Genomic DNA, 18,935 nt, shown 5'->3' with positions numbered 1-18,935 from the left:
TGGTGCACAACAAACAGGCTCCAGATAGCAGGCCACAAAACAACATATACTCTATTGAAGGGTCTTTTGAAACTGGATCCTTCAACACAGGATGACTGTAACATGCTATCTAGGAGAATTCATAGAGAAAAAGTTAACCTTCCATGAAGACATCAGAATAACTAAAGACAAGGCAGAAAAAATACTACACAAATTGACAAGGCTAAATTCAGGGCAGTACAGTAATCAGGATGTACCACTGTGCATTCTTTAAATCATTACTCACATGGTACATTGTTTAACCCTTGCCACCAACAGAATGGTGGCAAGATGGGGCAGAGAGGTGTCCATCGTGGACTATTGAGAGCTTTCAGCACCACATCAGTCAAAGTACTATGCATGGTGGTCAGAGTCTACCTGATTGGTTTCACCATCAGATATCGGGCTGCACAGTACTGGTTAAAGATGGATAAACTAGACCAAGTTAGCCAAATAACCGGTGTACCGTTAAATACCACGTGCCAGCTTAAACTCTGGTGAATGGAAGCCTCGCAGAATGAGTGAGGCACAAGTGATAAGGTACAGAGAGTCCATACATTCTTTCTGGATTTATTGGAATGGTTAGTAACGAAACATGCCTACTTAGCTGCGGCATGGTTAACTCTGTAACACAACACGGACCTTATCCCATGCAATTGAACTGCGTGAGTCTGATGCAGAGACCTATTTGTACACGTGAGGAGATGGGATCTCCCGATCATACAGTCCTATTCTGCAAGAATTGGAGACACCTCAGGGACACAATACAAGCACACAAGATTTACGCGGAGTGCCTACGAAATAAAACAGAAGGGACACTGTTAAATACACTAACAGACAAGATTTCAAAGGCAACACACAAAGAATACCCGCATACATGACCGTATAGAAGACAAAACAATATGCAGCATGATAACAGACTCTGTAGGGTGGACAGCGACACATAAGATGACACAGAGAGCAATGAGGCAGACAGTGCAGATGACTGAACACTAAGCAGTTAGACTGCTGCTCATCAGACTTTGGATTACATGCTTCTGGAAGTTGACAGGTTTATTGGTAAAATCTCCGGGCTGTCTTTGTGATAAGGAAGAACTTGACAGATAAACAGACCACTTTATAAATGAACCCTGCAGCATCAGTCAGTACTCCCACAGAATCTGCTTATGATATATTCAAGGTCTTTATAATTTCTGATACCTTTAAGAAGATTATTTTTCCAGAGATAGCTATCATGTGTTTCCTTTTATCTTGTATGGAGGAATGCCTCAAATTCAAGTTATTTCCTGCTTTTGACAGTCAGTGGTATTTCCTTGATGAAGATGCAGTTTGAAGTTTATTCTCCAATGCTGTTCAATGTAGTTTACGAGACTTGTCCAAACCATAATTTTTCCAGCTTCTCTAATAGTTCCACTCTTCACGTAATGAATTACTACAAGTTTAAATTTTGCATCATGACTGTGTCAAATTCCAAAGTTTGTTTATAATATTCTTTTGGTGATGCCACTCATTGGTCAAGACTGAGGGCAAGCTGAAAAGTAATGTATAAGAATTTTTAATGTGAAAACTCTTAAAGCTTTTTAAATAAAACTCATGTTATTAACTTACTACATATTTATTCTTCAAGTCTGTGTATTTGCAGCCCACTGCTGCTGAAGGGCTCTGAATGACAGCAGGGAACATAGTGGAATGTGAAGTAACTATGTCAGTGTGTGAGAAACAGTGTGATATAAACGAGTTTCATATTTGAGGAGTTTGTCCATGCATGGAGCACCACCTGCTTCAACATGACAATACCAGATCGTGCATGAGTGAAATGACTTCAGCAAAAATCTGACACCTTGCCTTCACTGTCATCGATCATCCTCAATACAGTCTTGACTTGACCCCAACTGATTTTCTTCTGTGTTCAAAGCATAAAGAATGCCTTTGAGGACTTCACTTTTATAGTGATGAAGTGCTGCAAGCAGAGGTGAGGAGGTTGTGGCTCTGTCTATTAACAAAGTCAAACATCCTACAATGATGATATCAACAAACTGGTCTGTGGTTGGGAGGAATGTGTTCATCACCAGGGTGACTATGTTGAGAAATATATATGGAGATGTAACGAACAAAGAAGTATAATTTTAATAGACTTACTTTTATTTAAAAAAAAAAAACAACTTTAAGAGTTTTCACAAAACATGTGGAGGCACTACTCTTTAGCATGCCCTCGTTTTACTCTGTAGTTAGAAAAAAACTGTGATTGTCCTGTTGTGTATAATAGTCACTTCCAACATGAAGCATTAACAGTTGAATGTGTAACCTCATATATAAAATTAATTTCCAGATGCTAGAGATATTATTACTCCAATTTGAACCAGGGAATGAGCACTACAGTTGAAGTTTTTATGATGCAGAAATGTATCAGTATTTGTATGGTTGTGCACATAAGCCTCTCCCAGATTTTCATGGCTGAATTTTGGGGAAAATGCATCTTACATTTGGGCCATGAAAATATGAATCATACCCACTTTTTACAATAAACAAGCCAAAATACCACTGACAATATTTTTTAACTATGTGGTTGCACAAAAATTGAGAGATTATGAAAGTACATATAGATCTTGCTGTAATATGATGATCTTCTTCCATACAAATGCTGTTTAGTGTGTATGTACTTGCTATGTGGCCTTTTTTTATGGGAAATTTTTTGATACAAATAACAAATAATCACTTAGGAAGACTTACTTCTTGCTAAGCAGGTCAACTACGCTGAGGATGAAAAATCATTCAACTAGTTGTTTGAATGAAGGTGACATGTTAATATTAATTCCTTTGCACTTGGACAAAATATTCACAATGACTTACATGTAACACATGCCACATAAGTGAAATGGATAAAAACAAGAAATGCTAAACTGCAAGATGATATGGTGATCTTATTATATAGGCAGAAAGCAACAGAGAACATTGACATTTAAATGCTGATTGGAAGCAGTTATAGTGATGAAAAAGTATCAAGAATCTCTTTAAATACAAGCAACATTTAAAAAAGAGAGTAACCTCAACTTACAGTTTCACACTTTCAGTTCTGTTGCTTATAGTATAAAGCTCGTCTTTCCGCAGTTATATTTTTTAAGAGTTCTGTTGCCGGGTGGCTAGTGGTCTACTTCTTTTTATCATTTTTTAAAAATGTTTTCAGTTGTTTCTGAATCATCTCATGGCATGAAGAACCTGTCCTTTACATTCCTGCAGCATACGGATAGTCATTTTACCATAAAAAATTATCCTTGCAAGTTAGTTCTACAAGTCATGTGAACACTATAGAGACTGAACATATCATAATTAATGGAGAGTTACCTTAATTCTTTCCTGCGATCCTTTTTCATTATTCACTGAACTAGCATGCATGTTTTAAAATGTGGAAGGAGAGACAATATCTTTCAGTGCTCCCTGGTATATATGTGCACCCTTATCTATTACTTTTACTGTGTGTAACACCAACGAGACCATGTTACATTACACGTGAAAATATGAACAACAGAAAAGACTATAGCTCAGTTGTGTACTTGGTTAGCTAGTTACATACACGTACCATTGACCATAATTCTGACTACTTGTGATTATATTCAACAAGTCATTCTCCCAGTGGAAAATATAGATGGCAACAGGCTGACCATTTATACGATTCCTTAAGTTATTATTCTGTGCATACTGTGATTTGTATTTAACTGTGTTCTCAATAATGGTATATGGAGATGGAAGAATTCAACTGATTTTGGCTGCTATTAAATCTACATCCGATGTGATACAAGTGAGTCATATTTCACTGTCACTTGTGGAATAACCCAGCTTCACTATGCAACAGTGACTGTGTGAAATAAACATTCAATAATGATAGCAAAGACTGATGTTAGCAGTTCTATATATTGAACAGTTATTATACAGCCAGCCGGCCGCGGTGGCCATGCGGTTCTGGCGCTGCAGTCCGGAACCGCGGGGCTGCTGCGGTCACAGGTTCGAATCCTGCCACGGGCATGGGTGTGTGTGATGTCCTTAGGTTAGTTAGGTTTAAGTAGTTCTAAGTTCTAGGGGACTTATGACCTAAGAGGTTGAGTCCCATAGTGCTCAGAGCCATTTGAACCATTTGAAGTTATTGTACAGTCTCCTATTGTTATCTTACAATACTCTTGTAAAAGTAGTATTTTCTTAAAAGGGGGATTAATCTCTGTTCATCTGGAAATTTGTTGGGGCAGTATACATTTCATTCTTGTAGTATACAAAATTCAGTACCGTTTAATTAATACATAGAAGCCTCTTTTGTGCCTGACTGAATGGAAGATACATTTTCTGCCTTGCTGCTTGGTATCAGATGTAACCACAGCTCAAGTATCTGCCAGCAAAAAGCTGCCATTGCTTGTGAGGACCACTTAGTAGATAAAAAAAGCGAGCACAGATGTGTCTGAGTTTCCCAGACAACAGACAGTAGCGTACAGTTGTAAGGTATGTTAAGTGCACAGGGGAGCAGCTGTATGTGCATCTTGTGCTTTCTTGATGAATCTGATAATTTCAAGATCATTTTTAGCGTAGGAATAAAGCTACTAGTTGTTTCTTTGGCATTGCTTCACTCACACAGTTAGATGCTTCTTTGGGTAACTCCTTTGATGTATTTTAGTTTCAGTTCAGCTATCCAAGGAGATTTTATATTGATTTTGTTTACTTGTAAGGTTGTCTTTGGATATTAACATGCACTAAACTTCTTGCATGTGGCTATTCAGGCTGAAGATATTGTTGAAATAATTATTGACAGGATTATTTGTAAACACGTGATTGGCAGTTGTAGTACTGGGTGGAACTGAATGAAGAATTTTCTAGATGTGTTGGTTTCTGGAGGTTACTGTAGTATAACACAGGGATTTGTTAGATGATGGTCTCTTGGAGTATTCAATTTTTGAATGATACTTTGAGTAATAGGCAAACTATTGAGAAGACGATCAATAAATAATGTCGCATTGTGCTACTTGAGTCCTACTTTTATTCTTTTGTATCTGCTAATGCACAATGTGTGGGATAGTCATCTATTACCGTTCACCTGCTGATGTATTTAACATTTATGCAGACTTTTGTGTGAAACTGTTAGAGATCTGGTGTGTAACACACCATAAGGAATGTAATTTTCTTTGCAGATCTGTCTCTATGAGGAAGAACTAAAACCATTATGGAGTGAAGACTCTGAGAATAAATGGTGGCATGTGTCAGTTACATCGCAGGGAAAGAGCTGGGTAATACGCCGCTCCTATGACAACTTTCGTTTGTTGGATCAGCAACTGCATCGATGTATATATGACAGAAAATTCTCAGGCCTTCCTGAGCTTCCTCCTGAGGACAATGTTCCTGGCACAAATCATGAGGTAAGTTAGAAGGAAACTGCTGTAAAGCTTTTCATTTCTTACATTTTCTTTTCAAGCTGGCCTCTCTGTCCTTTTGTGGTAATTTGTTGTAAGTCAAATTCTTTCTGGGTGTTCAGCCATTTGTAGCTGTTTATATCCCTTCCCCCCCTCCCACACACACACACACACACACACACACACACACACACACACACACACACACACACTGTTGTTCTTAATATATATTAATGACTTGCCATTCTATATTCATGAAGAGGCAAAGTTAGTTATTTTTGCTGATGATACAAGTATAGTAATCACGCCTGACAAACAAGAATTAACTGATGAAATTGTCAATAATGTCTTTCAGAAAATTACTAAGTGGTTCCTTGTAAACGGACTCTCACTGAATTTTGATAAGACACAGTGCATACAGTTCCGTACAGTAAATGGTATGACACCATTAATAAATACAGACCTTAATTAGAAGCATATAGCTAAGGTAGAATATTCAAAATTTTTAGGTGTGTCCATTGATGAGAGATTGAATTGGAAGAAACACATTGATGATCTGCTGAAACATTTGAGTTCAGCTACTTATGCAATAAGGGTCATTGCAAATTTTGGTGATAAACATCTTAGTAAATTACCTTACTACGGCTATTTTCACTCATTGCTTGCATATGGCATCATATTTTGGGATAATTAATCACTGAGGAATAAAGTATTTATTGCATAAAAGCGTGTAATCAGAATAATAGCTGGAGTCCACGCAAGATCATCCTGCAGACATTTATTTAAGGATCTAGGGATATTCACAGTAGCTTCTCAGTATATATACTCTCTTATGAAATTTGTTATTAACAACCAAACCCAATTCAAAAGTAATAACAGTGTGCATAACTACAATACTAGGAGAAAGGATGATCTTCACTATTCAAGATTAAATCTAACTTTGGCACAGAAAGCGGTGAATTATACTGCCTCTAAAGTCTTTGGTCACTTACCAAATAGTATCAAAAGTCTGACAGATAACCAACAAGTATTTAAGAAGAAATTAAAAGAATTTCTGAATGACAACTCCTTCTACTCCATAGAGGAATTTTTAGATATAAAGTAAGGAAAAAGAAAAAAAACCAAACAAAAAAATTATTAAAATTTTTTAAAAATAAAAAATAAAAAATTTGTTATAATAACTTAATTATGTTGTTAAATTAACTTAATTATGTCATGTATTGGAAAATTTGACTCGTTCCACATCATTACAAAATATCGTATTTATGATCCATTGAACTAGTATTAAACTAATCTGATCTAATCAATCTAATCTACACACACACACACACACACACACACACACACACACAAGCACCATGATATACAGATATACGTAATATATAATTATCTATGGCTAAAATATCTAGAATAAGTGAATGTATTTCTCCTGTTTTATTCTTCCCTTGTTTTTATTGTATTCTTCTTTACTCTTTCACTGTGTACTAATTCAGAGAATAAAGAAAAGATTTTTTCCTTTTATTATGTTATGTCTGGGATGTATTCAGTGGTCTCAGTTAATTATATGTTTAACTTCACATTAGTATATTTTCATGCAGCGTAAAATAGTCATTGGGGATGATCTGAAAGTTACATTATTCTTGAAGAATCAAGTTTCCCAAGATTAGTAGTAATTCTTTTTATTACTATTACTGGTTTCAACAAATCTGTGCTGCCTACTATGTGACTTTCAATGTTCCAAAAATCATGTACATCTAATAATGTTACAGGAACTGATGATGATAGTGTAAATCTATCGAAACTGGTAATAGTAATAAAAAGAATTACTAGCATTGGCAAACTTGATTCTTCAAGAATAATATCATGTACTTGTGAGTAAAACAGATTTTATACAAATTTGTGACTAGCTGATTTGTAAGAGGTTGTGGGGAAACTGTCTGAAAACCACATGTACACTTGTTGGTGCATTGCCACTTGGTGGAAGCAAAACATGTCACAATTTGCTTCTGCAATTTATTAAATTGCTAGCAAACCCAGCAGTGCTTTGCAGTTGCTCAGTATGTATGGGAAATGAATATACATTCTAATCTTCCCTCCTCCCTCCTGCTGTTCTCATCACTTCCTTCCCACTCTCTATGTCTGTTTCCTCACTCCTCCCACACCTCTCTGTCCTTCTCCTCTTCTCCCTTCTCTCTGATCTTGAGCTTTGTTTCTTCTTATTGGAAACAAAATCTTAATTGGAAATTGAAGTCCACTTCAAATGAGTTGGTAAACCTGTTAGGATAAGTATACAGGGTATGAGGGAGACCTCTTCAGCTGGTGGAACATTGAGGATAGTAGCTTCAGTGCATAATTTTAATCTGCCAATAAGTAGGATTAAAAAGTTTTGTGCCAATTGGATTCCATAATTGTATTCTAAACATAAATCAATAAAGCTGAAATGTAACACTCTTCTTTTCTATTGAAGGCGAATGCGAGGAAAAAAAAATAAAACAAGCACATTGTTGTGAATACAATTTTTGTTAAAAGTTACACAAAAGGAGAAAGGATGTACACAGGAGAAACAATTTGCCTATTGGTTTACATACCATACAATGTATTTAAAACTTACAGCGAGAAAGAAAACTAAACAGCACAGTTTCACAGCACAGCATTTTCTATCTCACAGTTGGTTTTGATGGAGAATCTGTACATTGTTGTCTGTCTTTTTTTTTTATGTAGCCCATGTGCATCTGAATGTTTATTAGATTATCGTGTAAAAATTTTAAATACATCAGTCAAGAACTTTTAAAGATTTTTGGTAACTACATTAAATAACATCTTGTCTTCATATAGTAATATAGATGAAATGAATTATGGGTACAGTTCATGAACCAGATTAGATTTGTGTGTGTGTGTGTGTGTGTGTGTGTGTGTGTGTGTGTTTGTGGGAGGGAGAGAGAGAGAGAGAGAGAGAGAGAGAGAGAGAGAGAGAGAGAGGACCATGTCCAATTTTATACATTTATAATTTAGATGGGTAGTTTTACATGTCAGATGAAGAAATAAGATCTTTTTGCTTCACATTTGGTTGGTTTACAGCTCTTGTTTACTCTTTTTATTGTTGGCAGTAAGAATTATATTGAATGTTTCATACCTTGTCCACAGGAAAGCACACGCCAGTTGCTGTCTGACTATCTGCTGCGCTTCTCACAGTTGGCAACAAGTACAGTCAATTGTGGGCCAGTGCTCAACTGGCTTGAGCTAGACAATAGAGGCCATCGGCTATTGGTACCTGATGGGGACAGCTGTCCCATTAACACACCAGCTGTGGCAGCAGCCTATGCAATTCGCCGATATCAGGCTCAGGCTGGTGATGAGATTTCCTTTGAGGTAAGTAATCTGTTAAGATATCCTGCTCTCTGTTTGTTATTATGTACTCTACACATTACAAACAGGAGCCAATTCTGACAAAAAGGAATTTTGAAACTGTTTCTGACCCTGTCAGTCAGAAGGCTTCTTCCTCCAACTTTGTACTTTCTGTTGTTCCACTATCACTAGTATAAATTTCACAGCAGAAAATAGAAATTGCATCAGAGTTAATAATTATATAATTTCAGTTTTTATAAAGTAATAAGACAGGCAGTTCAGCTCTGTAAAAGATTGTGAAAAAATCAAAATCTGCTAATGTAATATAAAAAGTGGGTAGACTTCTTGTGCAGGTTTATTCACTTTGCAAAGACTTGTTTTATAACCCTATTATTTACGTATCCTAAGACTTTTTTTCTGGCATGAAGCTTGTCACTTGCCTATGGAATGTCTTATCTGTGTGGAAAGTGCCAAGTTGCACTGTGTTCAGATTACATAATAAACTTGTGGTATTTCGTTTGTTAGCTGTGAGGCAGATGGAGATTAAATATTTTGCTGCACTCCCCTTCTAGAATCATGGTTGTAAATGGAGATAGCTATGTAGAAAAAATAATCCTGTAAACAATATGTTATTGAAAAGAATAGCGACCTTAATAAAAGTAATACTAGGAGTAAAAATAGCCCCCACATCAACAAGTTATCCTTACTATTGCAAAGAAAAGAGCGCAGTATGCAGCTGTGAAAATATTTGATCACTTTTCTTGTGAATTAAAAGTTTTAAAAACATATTGAAAATGAAGCATGAGGGCATAATTCAATGTCCATTGTGTTCCTGTTAATTTTCTGTAAGTGAGCTGTTTTTATATTGTTATTTCCTGTTCATTCTCTGTGCCCTGTATGTCCCCGGCGTCGAAATTTCAAGTGAAGTTTTTTGGCTTCAGCATCTACATGCAGAGTGTGGTTTTTTCCTCTTTATTTTGAAGAAGGGATTAATATGAAGTTGGAAGTTTGACATTTAACTACATTTTTAAGTTTGTGTATCTGTCAGTATTATTTTTGTGACTGGTCAATACATACACCTTCTGTTACAAATATTCTTATTATTCATTTCTTTACTCCAATTTTTAATACTATTGGTTTTGAGATATTAGTGTATGGCTGATTTTAATGTTGAAATGTGGCGTTATACAAGTTTCGTCGAAATTAATTGCCTCTGTGACAGAAAATAGGCAGTTGGGGAGGGGAGGATGATGAAGCTCCTGAATACCGACACAGAAATAAAATCCAGAAATGATTCGAGCAGCATAATTATTGAATGCAAACATGCATGCGTTCAAAGGGGTTCAGGTTTAAGCTGATCTACCACTTGAGAATGTCATAAAAATGAACATGCAAAAGAAGTGCAAAATGTTCCTATTTCATGCTCAAAAATACTCTTCAATGTTAAAAAGATACTCTTAAGTACTCTTAAATCCAATTAAGGCTTCAATAATACTGCAATCTGAAATAAAGTATTCAGACACTCACATATTCATGTCTTTATACAACAACAAGAACATTCCAAAATATTCTAAAAATATTCCAATGCATTCATAAATATTAAAGAATGTTTAAAAAAAGCTGTGGGACTTTCTAGAACATTCCAGAACGCTATAAAACATTGAAGAATGATTTCAGAATGTTAAAGAATGCTGTAGTATATCTAGAACATTCTGGAGTATTCTAGAACATTCAAAGAATCTACTAACATCTGAGAATACTTGTAAAAACTTGAGAACATTGTAGATATTCTCAAATTTTTTCTCTTTAAATAAACACATTGATGCAAAATAGACATGCGATGTTCTGATGACCACTGCTATGTGAAAGTAATGACCACAAACATCCATATCTCCTCAACCGCAGCAGCTATAGTGGTGCACACATAAGAAGAAGGTTGGTGGTGAGATGATCAGTGTCAAGGAGCAGTGTGCCAATAGTGTTATTCCACTACATCTGTCTGTAGCTTGCACATCGGGGTGTGTGTGGAATATTTGGCATTTATTTTAATTTTTAGTTTAGATGTGATGAGATTACTTAACCACTATAGCATATGTTATTGGTGACATAATGCGAACATGATAAGTATTGCATTAAGAAGCAACAGCGATAATTTTGCAAGTGTAGGAATTCCACAAGGGCGAGTTGGAAGCGAAAACAGCGATCCTGTGTAGTGCTCCCCAGGCGTTGCCAGTTATCAGGATAGACAACAGCTATAGCCTGAGACATGGGACACTAACACAAAGTAACCTATCTGTGTCGCTCTCTCTCTCTCTCTCTCTCTCTCTCTCTCTCTCTCTCTCTGAACCAAACACTCATTCTGATGTGCATACCGTGCACACTACTATACCACCAATTTACCATTATTGTGGACAACAATGGAACCGAAGTTAATACCAGACAGTGAACCCAGTGGATGAACCATGAACCTTGAGGTTCACAAACTTCTTCCACAAACACTTTAATTTTTATGAATATGTTTATGGAGTTACCTTAGCTTGACTTGGACAAAGCTAATCAGCTCCCATCAAATGTTAATTTAAACAATAAAAATGAACCTTTACATACTGAAATTATAAAGCTATCAAGAAAAGTACTTTTTGCACTTCATTTCACACTTAGTTAACTTATTCTATTACAATACTTGCTTATGAACTACATTTGACATTATATTATTTAGTGAGCAGGTATATAAATTCTTTAGTTTTATCATAATTGTGTAAATTTATCATCAACAAACTGGTGCTCCAACAGGGTCCTAACTATCTCATTGTTGTGTATCTGCCTAAAGTATATCATTAATCCTTGATGTGCTTTACTAACCTCATACAGTATGTCCTGATAAACAAACTGAAAACTTGGAAAAAGTGACATCTCTGACCACAGCACCACATAATATTATCATTTAATCTGCTATTTGTCGTATGCAGATGGAAGCCATGAAATACCTTACCATTTTATGCCATTGCTATGTATTACAGATTGGGGACATGATTTCTGTGATTGACATGCCACCTCCAGAGGAGTCAGTATGGTGGAGAGGCAAGCGTGGTTTCCAAGTTGGCTTCTTCCCTAGTGAGTGTGTTGCAGTAATCGGTGATAAGGTCCCCCACGGGTTACCTATTCCACAGCAGCAACAGCAGCAGCAGCAGCAGCCTCCACAACAGCAACAGCAGCAACAAATAGAGCAGCAGCGACAGCAACCTAGTAAACCTGTATTGCGGAAGCATGGAAAGCTCATTGCCTTCTTTCGCTCTTTTATTCTGGCACGTCCATCACGTCGCCGGCTTCGTCAGTCTGGTATCCTCAAGGAACGAGTGTTTGGCTGTGACCTTGGAGAACATCTCCTTAACTCAGGACATGATAGTGAGTCTAATTGTTTGTTTTCTTGAAACAGTGCTGTTTTCAAAGTAGTAGATGTAATCTTGATATCTACCTAGTCCTTAGTATCTAAGCTCTGCTAACATGATTGATACACTCAGAATCCTATATTGTAATTTAATTAGTTATCCCTTGTTTCACACTTATGACAGACATTAGCAAAATACTGGTAGAGGGTGGACCTTAACTACCTCTGCCAATAACCCCTCCCCTCCACCCTTCTCTCTCTCTCTCTCTCTCTCTCTCTCTCTCTCTCTCTCTCTCTCTCTCTCGTTTGCACACAGATGATACTTCATACTGAGTGTTCAGTGGGCACATAAACAAGATGAATAAATGTTGCTAAGCTTCCAGACAAGTTCTTCACAGCTCGCAGAATACACATACCTCTGCAGACCTGAATTATTCCAGTTGATTGCGTTATAGTGGCACTGCAGCTAGCCTAGCTCAGGAAATCCCTTTCCCTCATAGAAATAGTACTAAAGAAACAAATTTCCATGACACAGGCATCCCTGAACAAACTGTGCTCCCTCTAAAAGATACTTTTATTATCCAGTCTCAGTTATCTACACACCATCTCCCAAATTGAAACCCTTGCCCACCAGCAACTGGAAGAATGCTCCGGAAACTGGCATCCTACTCCCACCCTGGAATACTGCTAACCAGTGATACCTATCCTACTCCTAGTGAATAACCCAACCTCCACCCCCCACTGTCATCCTCTCGTAACACACACTCTGTGCCTTGCTGACCTTTCCCTACTACATCCCTCAAAACTCCCAATATTGAAAACCATTCAAAATAAAAATAAAAAATAAAATAAAACTAAAAAACTGTTGTCTAGCTACCAAAAACCTTAATTCTGAAGGTATTTCAATTCTATCTAATGTCCTTACCTTCAGTCAAACACCTAAGTTCAATCATGCTGACCTCATCAAAGTCCTACTTTCCTTGTCTCACATTTGAGCTGCATTGCTGGTATGACGGGATAATGTAGCTGTGTATTGCATTTGCTTTGAAAATTACTTGTTTGAAAGCTAAGTGTAATTTTACTCCTTAGTTTATGTGTCTGCACGACAAGATTTTACCTGTGGTTAAACAGGTATTTATAAAGAAATGTTATTACCAAAACTCATTATTCATGCATGTGTGCCACCACTAAAGTTTTCTATTGGAGGTATTCAGGTGTGAGCCACTTGTGGCCCAGCAAACTGTGCAGTTTGGAGGGAAGCAACAACAATGCCAAGTTTTGAGATGATGGAAGCAGCTGAAAGAATACATGTCACTCACAGCTGACCTGTTTACTTAAGGAAAAACATTTGGTGCAACCAAGTAGCAAACTAAAAAATAATTTCACAGCAGTTTGCAGTATGCTAAGCACAGAAAAGATCTTAATTGTTTAGGTGTGTATTAAGAGCCACAAATCTCCTGTAATATGTCTCTATAAACAACTTTCCAAGACTTCTTGTTCTCTGCATATATGTAGAGACTTCCAGATCTCGATACACCCGAGCAGCCAATGTAGAGCAGTCCATGTGAAAAACATGGTGTGCCCAGATGGATACCTGCCATTTTTAACATTTGTCCTTGACTCTTATCTATAGTGATCAAGAAGGCCACTTTCATAATGAACTGCAAGCATATGAACTGGAAAGGCAAGTTTGTTGGGATGATGAGAATTCATGATATCGATACTGTCTCTCCTTTGGCTCCGTTTGTGATTATGGTCGCCAGCGTGAAATGCCTTCGCAGCATTCTGACATGTAACCTAGTGCCATTGCACAATCTTGGTGCATTCAAGTTATGCATCAGTATGACAGGCACACCCACCTTCAGCTCCAGCTTGTGGAACAGCTTCCTCAATAGCTCTGATGAGTTTAGGAACTCTACAGAGTATGTAGCACAGTTGTCTCTTGCCATCACTTTATCAAGTGACATGTAGATGGTCACCTCACCAGGTACTTGATCAACAATTTTTGTTGTTGATGTGATTCATTCTGGAGTGCCAGGATTGCTCTTTCACATAACCAATCCATATTGCTCAAATTTTGCTCTAAGCCCAGAAAAACGTCATTAATCAGGTTATCTCCTGAGCTTACAACATTGCAGCAGAGGTGTAGTCTTTCTGTATTTGACCACAGTGAGGAAGACTTGAGGCTCATGGTGAGGCAGCTGCCAAGTGCCTCATTTGATGACCAGCAGCATCTGTCGAAAGTCGCCTGTGAGCGAGGGAAGTACTCAACCCTTCAACATTATGTTACTGCTGACTGTAAGCTTTGATTGAGTGCCTTGATTGCACACTTGTGTGACATTGAGCATTTTTCCCACATGATCAGTTTGCACCGATGTAACAGTGGTGTGACCACTGCTCTTGCTTATAGTGCAATTGGACATTTTCTCACTCGCAAGATTCAGCAGAAGCTTGAACACTGAGTGGGTAGTTCTTCTTCCGCTGAACGAGGTTGCATCTATCCTTGTGCAACTGCACCAGTAGCAAATTCAACAAGAATATCTTGCCCATACACTCCCACCCTGCAGGTGTGTCCAGGAAATAGAGACCCCCTTCTCCACTCACCACATGAGTAATGTTTTATTAAAAATATGCTTTTGATCTTGAGCTCTCAAGGCTACGGTATCATAACTGAGCTCCCTGAGGAAATCGGTGAACAACTATACTACCTGTTGTGGGGTGGGCGTGCCAAAATAAGACAGCTGTTTTCCCACCATTGAGAAAACTTTGTCCTCAATAAGTTTCAGCACTTTGATGGCATATAAGTCATCAGTGGCCTGTGCTGTCCCTTGGTACTGATGTGTGATCTCTTCTGATAATGCAGTTTTATATTTATTCCAAAATGTCTTTAGGTTTGAGTGTCCGCAGGTGCTTGGCATGATAGTGAAGAGCTCTCTCAATTTGACGAATGACCGGCACAGTATGGCATCCACCATTGTAGTGTCCCAGTGGCCGTCGTCATTGAAAAGTCCCATTGCCTCACATTCTTTCTGGAATGTGGGTTTTCCCTGCTCATCAACTTTTTTGAGGACCTGGAAACTGATAAGGCACCAGACATGCGTCAGCAGTAAATGCATACAATAACACCCAGTGTGTGTTACATGCACGATGTATATTCTGTGGGTTGCTGATGCCTTAATACATTGCCAGCCTTCAGTTGCGGTGCCCTACACATGATGCTTCCATTCTTTCCATAACACATTCCATGAGTAATTTTTGGCATTTATGAATACAGCAAAGTTCAAGCAAAGTCGTCCATCTGGCACTACCGAAAAAATGCAGTGATGGTGGTAGTGGACGGTGTCACTACTCAATAGACAACAATTTGGCCTTTGTGAAGTACGTGTGCTTGCCCTTAGGAAGGTGCTCCACAAGGTGTGTGACTTTTGGGTGCCTCTCCTGAAGAGGCAAGTCCAATATCCGAGATGGTGCTCTGTTGGTGCTCGGAGCAGTGAGTACAGAAACTCCCAGGTATTGTCCATTACAGTGCCTTACATGGTACCTCTCCCTTTAATTGTGATTGTATGTAACTTGTCCGTGGACACTCGTGCACAATGGATATGCAGTCTCGTTTGTTTGTGTCTCTATAATACTGCCCAATTTGGTGTATTTCCCATCCTGCACGCACAGGGACTTAAGCTTCAGCATTCCGCATAGAGTGTGTAATGGGCTCTTGGTGGCTGTGTCTTGTAGCTGTTTGTCCACACTGTGATCGGGCAGCTGTGCTGATATCACTTGATCAGTTTGGTTTGGCTGCAGTTTTTGTTTTAACCACAGCGGCAAGTACACATGTGGCAAGCTGTGTTTTTGCCATTTAGTGGAATACATGAAGCACTGCACCTCACCAAAAATGTGCCTTTTCATGAGGAGGGCCACCACCTTTTTGCAATTTGGCCTGAAAAAGTAGTGCTATGATATTGTGCCAGTCTGTTGATTGCTGCCTGTCCATCAGTTCTTCCCTTATCTTGGTCCGGGCTGGATTGAATGTGAAGGTGATGAATAAATCCAGCTGACCATAGTTCTGGACATAGGAGAACTTGTCCTGGGTATATTTGTGGAGGTACCTCAAACTGTTCACGAGTGATGACAGGAGGATGACTATCTGATCTAAGTTGTTCGGATTTACATTGACATAATTTGCAATGGTATATTGCAAGTAGAAGTAATTTTGTGCACATAGTTTGCTTTGATTTAGCGCTACATACCTTAGATGCCCACTTTCCTTCTTCACGTACATGTCTACCATATATAGGGGCAGAATCACCTGACTCCACAGCAGCAAGTTGAAATTATGTTCATGAACCATCCCCAGCCAAGGCAAGTATGTTGCAATGGCCAGCATGCTACCAGCTCAGCAAGTGATCTGCATGAATTACCATGGAACTCTCATTGGAAATTATCTCGAGAGCTGTTTTAAACGTGTTCTCCAACACATTGTGATCATGATGAACTTTTTCTATTTTCAGTAGAGTCACCTGTTCAACCTCCTGAAGTGTCTATCAGTCTCCTCGTTGTCTACCATAAAGTGAAATTGTAAAAGTTGTGCCTGCGCATTGGATGGATGTAAAAGAGCCCTTATTTAATGGTGCACTTTCTGCTGCACTGTAAAATCCCAGGTGTGGTGAGAATTCTGTAAGCTCCAAGGTGGTCATGAGTAAACATGAATTAAATTTTTTATGGGGTTTGGAAATCACTGTGAATCATCAGTCTCACCAGAAAATAATTCGTGCCATTTCTTCCTGTACTATTTCAGTGACCCACAAAATCTGCGTGCCTCGTTCGTGCAGTCAGTTTTGATGACACTGTGGTTAGTGAAATATGTAGTTGGGTCATAGTTGAAAGCACACTTTTTTTAAAAAATCTCCTGGTATTCCTTGCAAATATTCGGTGACATTTAACTTTGCCTCTTAGACTGTTCAAGAGGCATGCACAGAAGCCATTCGTGCTGCATTCATCTGATGCAGAGAAGTTGTGTTTTTGGCTGTCTCAGAAGCAAGCTGAGAGGCCATGTGTTCTGCTGTATACTTTTTGTCATTGATCATATGACAGCTCTGGTGTCTCTGCTGCATGCTGAGGTGCAGTGCATTCAGTGTTTTGCTGAAGTTGAGTATGAGCCTGCATTGACGCTCTGTCTGCTCATTTCTACACTGTTCAGCATGAGCTAATGATTTTTGCTGTCAAGCTATCTACATAGCTCATTGTTAGCTCTGTGAAAAATTTTATTTGTGTTTCCCAGTCATTAGAAATTTATACAGTAATAAAATCAGTTCCTCAGTTTAGGTACGATATCCGGTGTAAGCAACGCAACCTAACAAATAACTTTGCTAACAGCAATACATCTACATCTACATCTACATGATTACTCTGCAATTCATATTTAAGTGCTTGGCAGAGGGTTCATTGAACCGCAATCATACTATCTCCCTACCATTCCACTCCCGAACAGCACGCGGGAAAAACGAACACCTAAACCTTACTGTACGAGCTCTGATTTCTCTTATTTTATTTTGATGATCATTCCTACCTATGTAGGTTGGGCTCAACAAAATATTTTCGCATTCGGAAGAGAAAGTTGGATTTCATAAATAGATCTCGCCGCGACAAAAACGTCTTTGCTTTAATGACTTCCATCCCAACTCGCGTATCATATCTGCCACACTCTCTCCCCTATTACGTGATAATATAAAACGAGCTGCCCGTTTTTGCACCCTTTCGATGTCCTCCGTCAATCCCACCTGGTAAGGATCCCACAACGTGCAGCAATATTCTAACAGAGGACGAACAAGTGTAGTGTAAGGTGTCTCTTTAGTGGACTTGTTGCATCTTCTAAGTGTCCCGCCAATAAAACGCAACCTTTGGCTCGCCTTCTCCACAATATTATCTATGTGATATTTCCAACTGAAGTTGTTTGTAATTTTTACACCCCGGTACTTAGTTGAATTGACAGCCTTGAGAATTGTACTATTTCTCGAGTAATCGAATTCCAACGGATTTCTTTTGGAGCTCATGTAGACGTAACAAGTAGATGTAACAATCAAAGAAGAAGAAAGAAACAAGAAACATAACCCAGAAAGAAACTATTGAGATATTGCAAACCAACAGAATCATCAATCACTCACATCTAACCAGAAAAGCCATGTCAGTATCCTAGAAAGCAAACTTTCAGTATGCTAGAAACAACCAAAATCACTGAAGAAGCTATGAATCATTGAAGCCAATGAGAGAAACTAAGCCAGTGTACAAGAATCATTATAATATCACAATCCAAGTTCTCAACATCAGTTCTTCTGAGCTATAGAGACCCTAGAAGCAAACAAAACCTGCAAAAAAAAACAAAAAAACAAAAAAATAATCCAAACCCAAACAGAAAATTGAAGTCATTGCTTAAGGATCACAATATATCACAATCCAAAACATTTCCCAAACATTCTGTGAGTTGCAAAATATTTTCATGCTCATATGCTACAGAGTTTAGTGACGATTTTATCCTACAGGAATATTTCTGCTGTTCTGGATTTATGTATGTGCTTATTTCATTTGTTGAAACAGTTAAAAAATAATCCCTATGCTAAACTCATAGCATTTATTTGATTGGTAACTTTTGTAGATGACTTTTTAGCCACATTATCCATCCCATAGGAATAGTAGTTATGTTGACCATCTCAAGGGAACAGTGACTTTTTGGGAATGAAAGGTACCTTGCGTGTTAATTCAGTGTATCTCCATAGTTCATCCAAATGTATCCAACCATTTCAGCA

The 18,935-nt window shown here is 38.1% G+C and overlaps 1 protein-coding gene across 26 annotated transcripts in view; it reads left to right on the top strand.

Moving 5' to 3' along the window:
• LOC126284064 (GTPase-activating protein CdGAPr) overlaps positions 1-18,935 on the top strand; it is a 718,807-nt gene that overhangs the window by 622,401 nt on the left and 77,471 nt on the right. For all 26 annotated transcript variants that reach the window (XM_049982674.1, XM_049982683.1, XM_049982670.1 and 23 more), the window contains 3 exons: positions 5,187-5,411; positions 8,550-8,774; positions 11,771-12,155. In XM_049982674.1, the coding sequence (XP_049838631.1) occupies positions 5,187-5,411; positions 8,550-8,774; positions 11,771-12,155 (835 nt within the window). The remainder of the gene's footprint in view (positions 1-5,186; positions 5,412-8,549; positions 8,775-11,770; positions 12,156-18,935) is intronic.

Source organism: Schistocerca gregaria, chromosome 8 (assembly GCF_023897955.1).
Source record: "Schistocerca gregaria isolate iqSchGreg1 chromosome 8, iqSchGreg1.2, whole genome shotgun sequence".
NCBI classification, from domain to species: Eukaryota; Metazoa; Arthropoda; class Insecta; order Orthoptera; family Acrididae; genus Schistocerca; species Schistocerca gregaria.
Note: the sequence above shows the minus strand (reverse complement) of the source record. Positions and strands in the feature narration are given on the sequence as shown.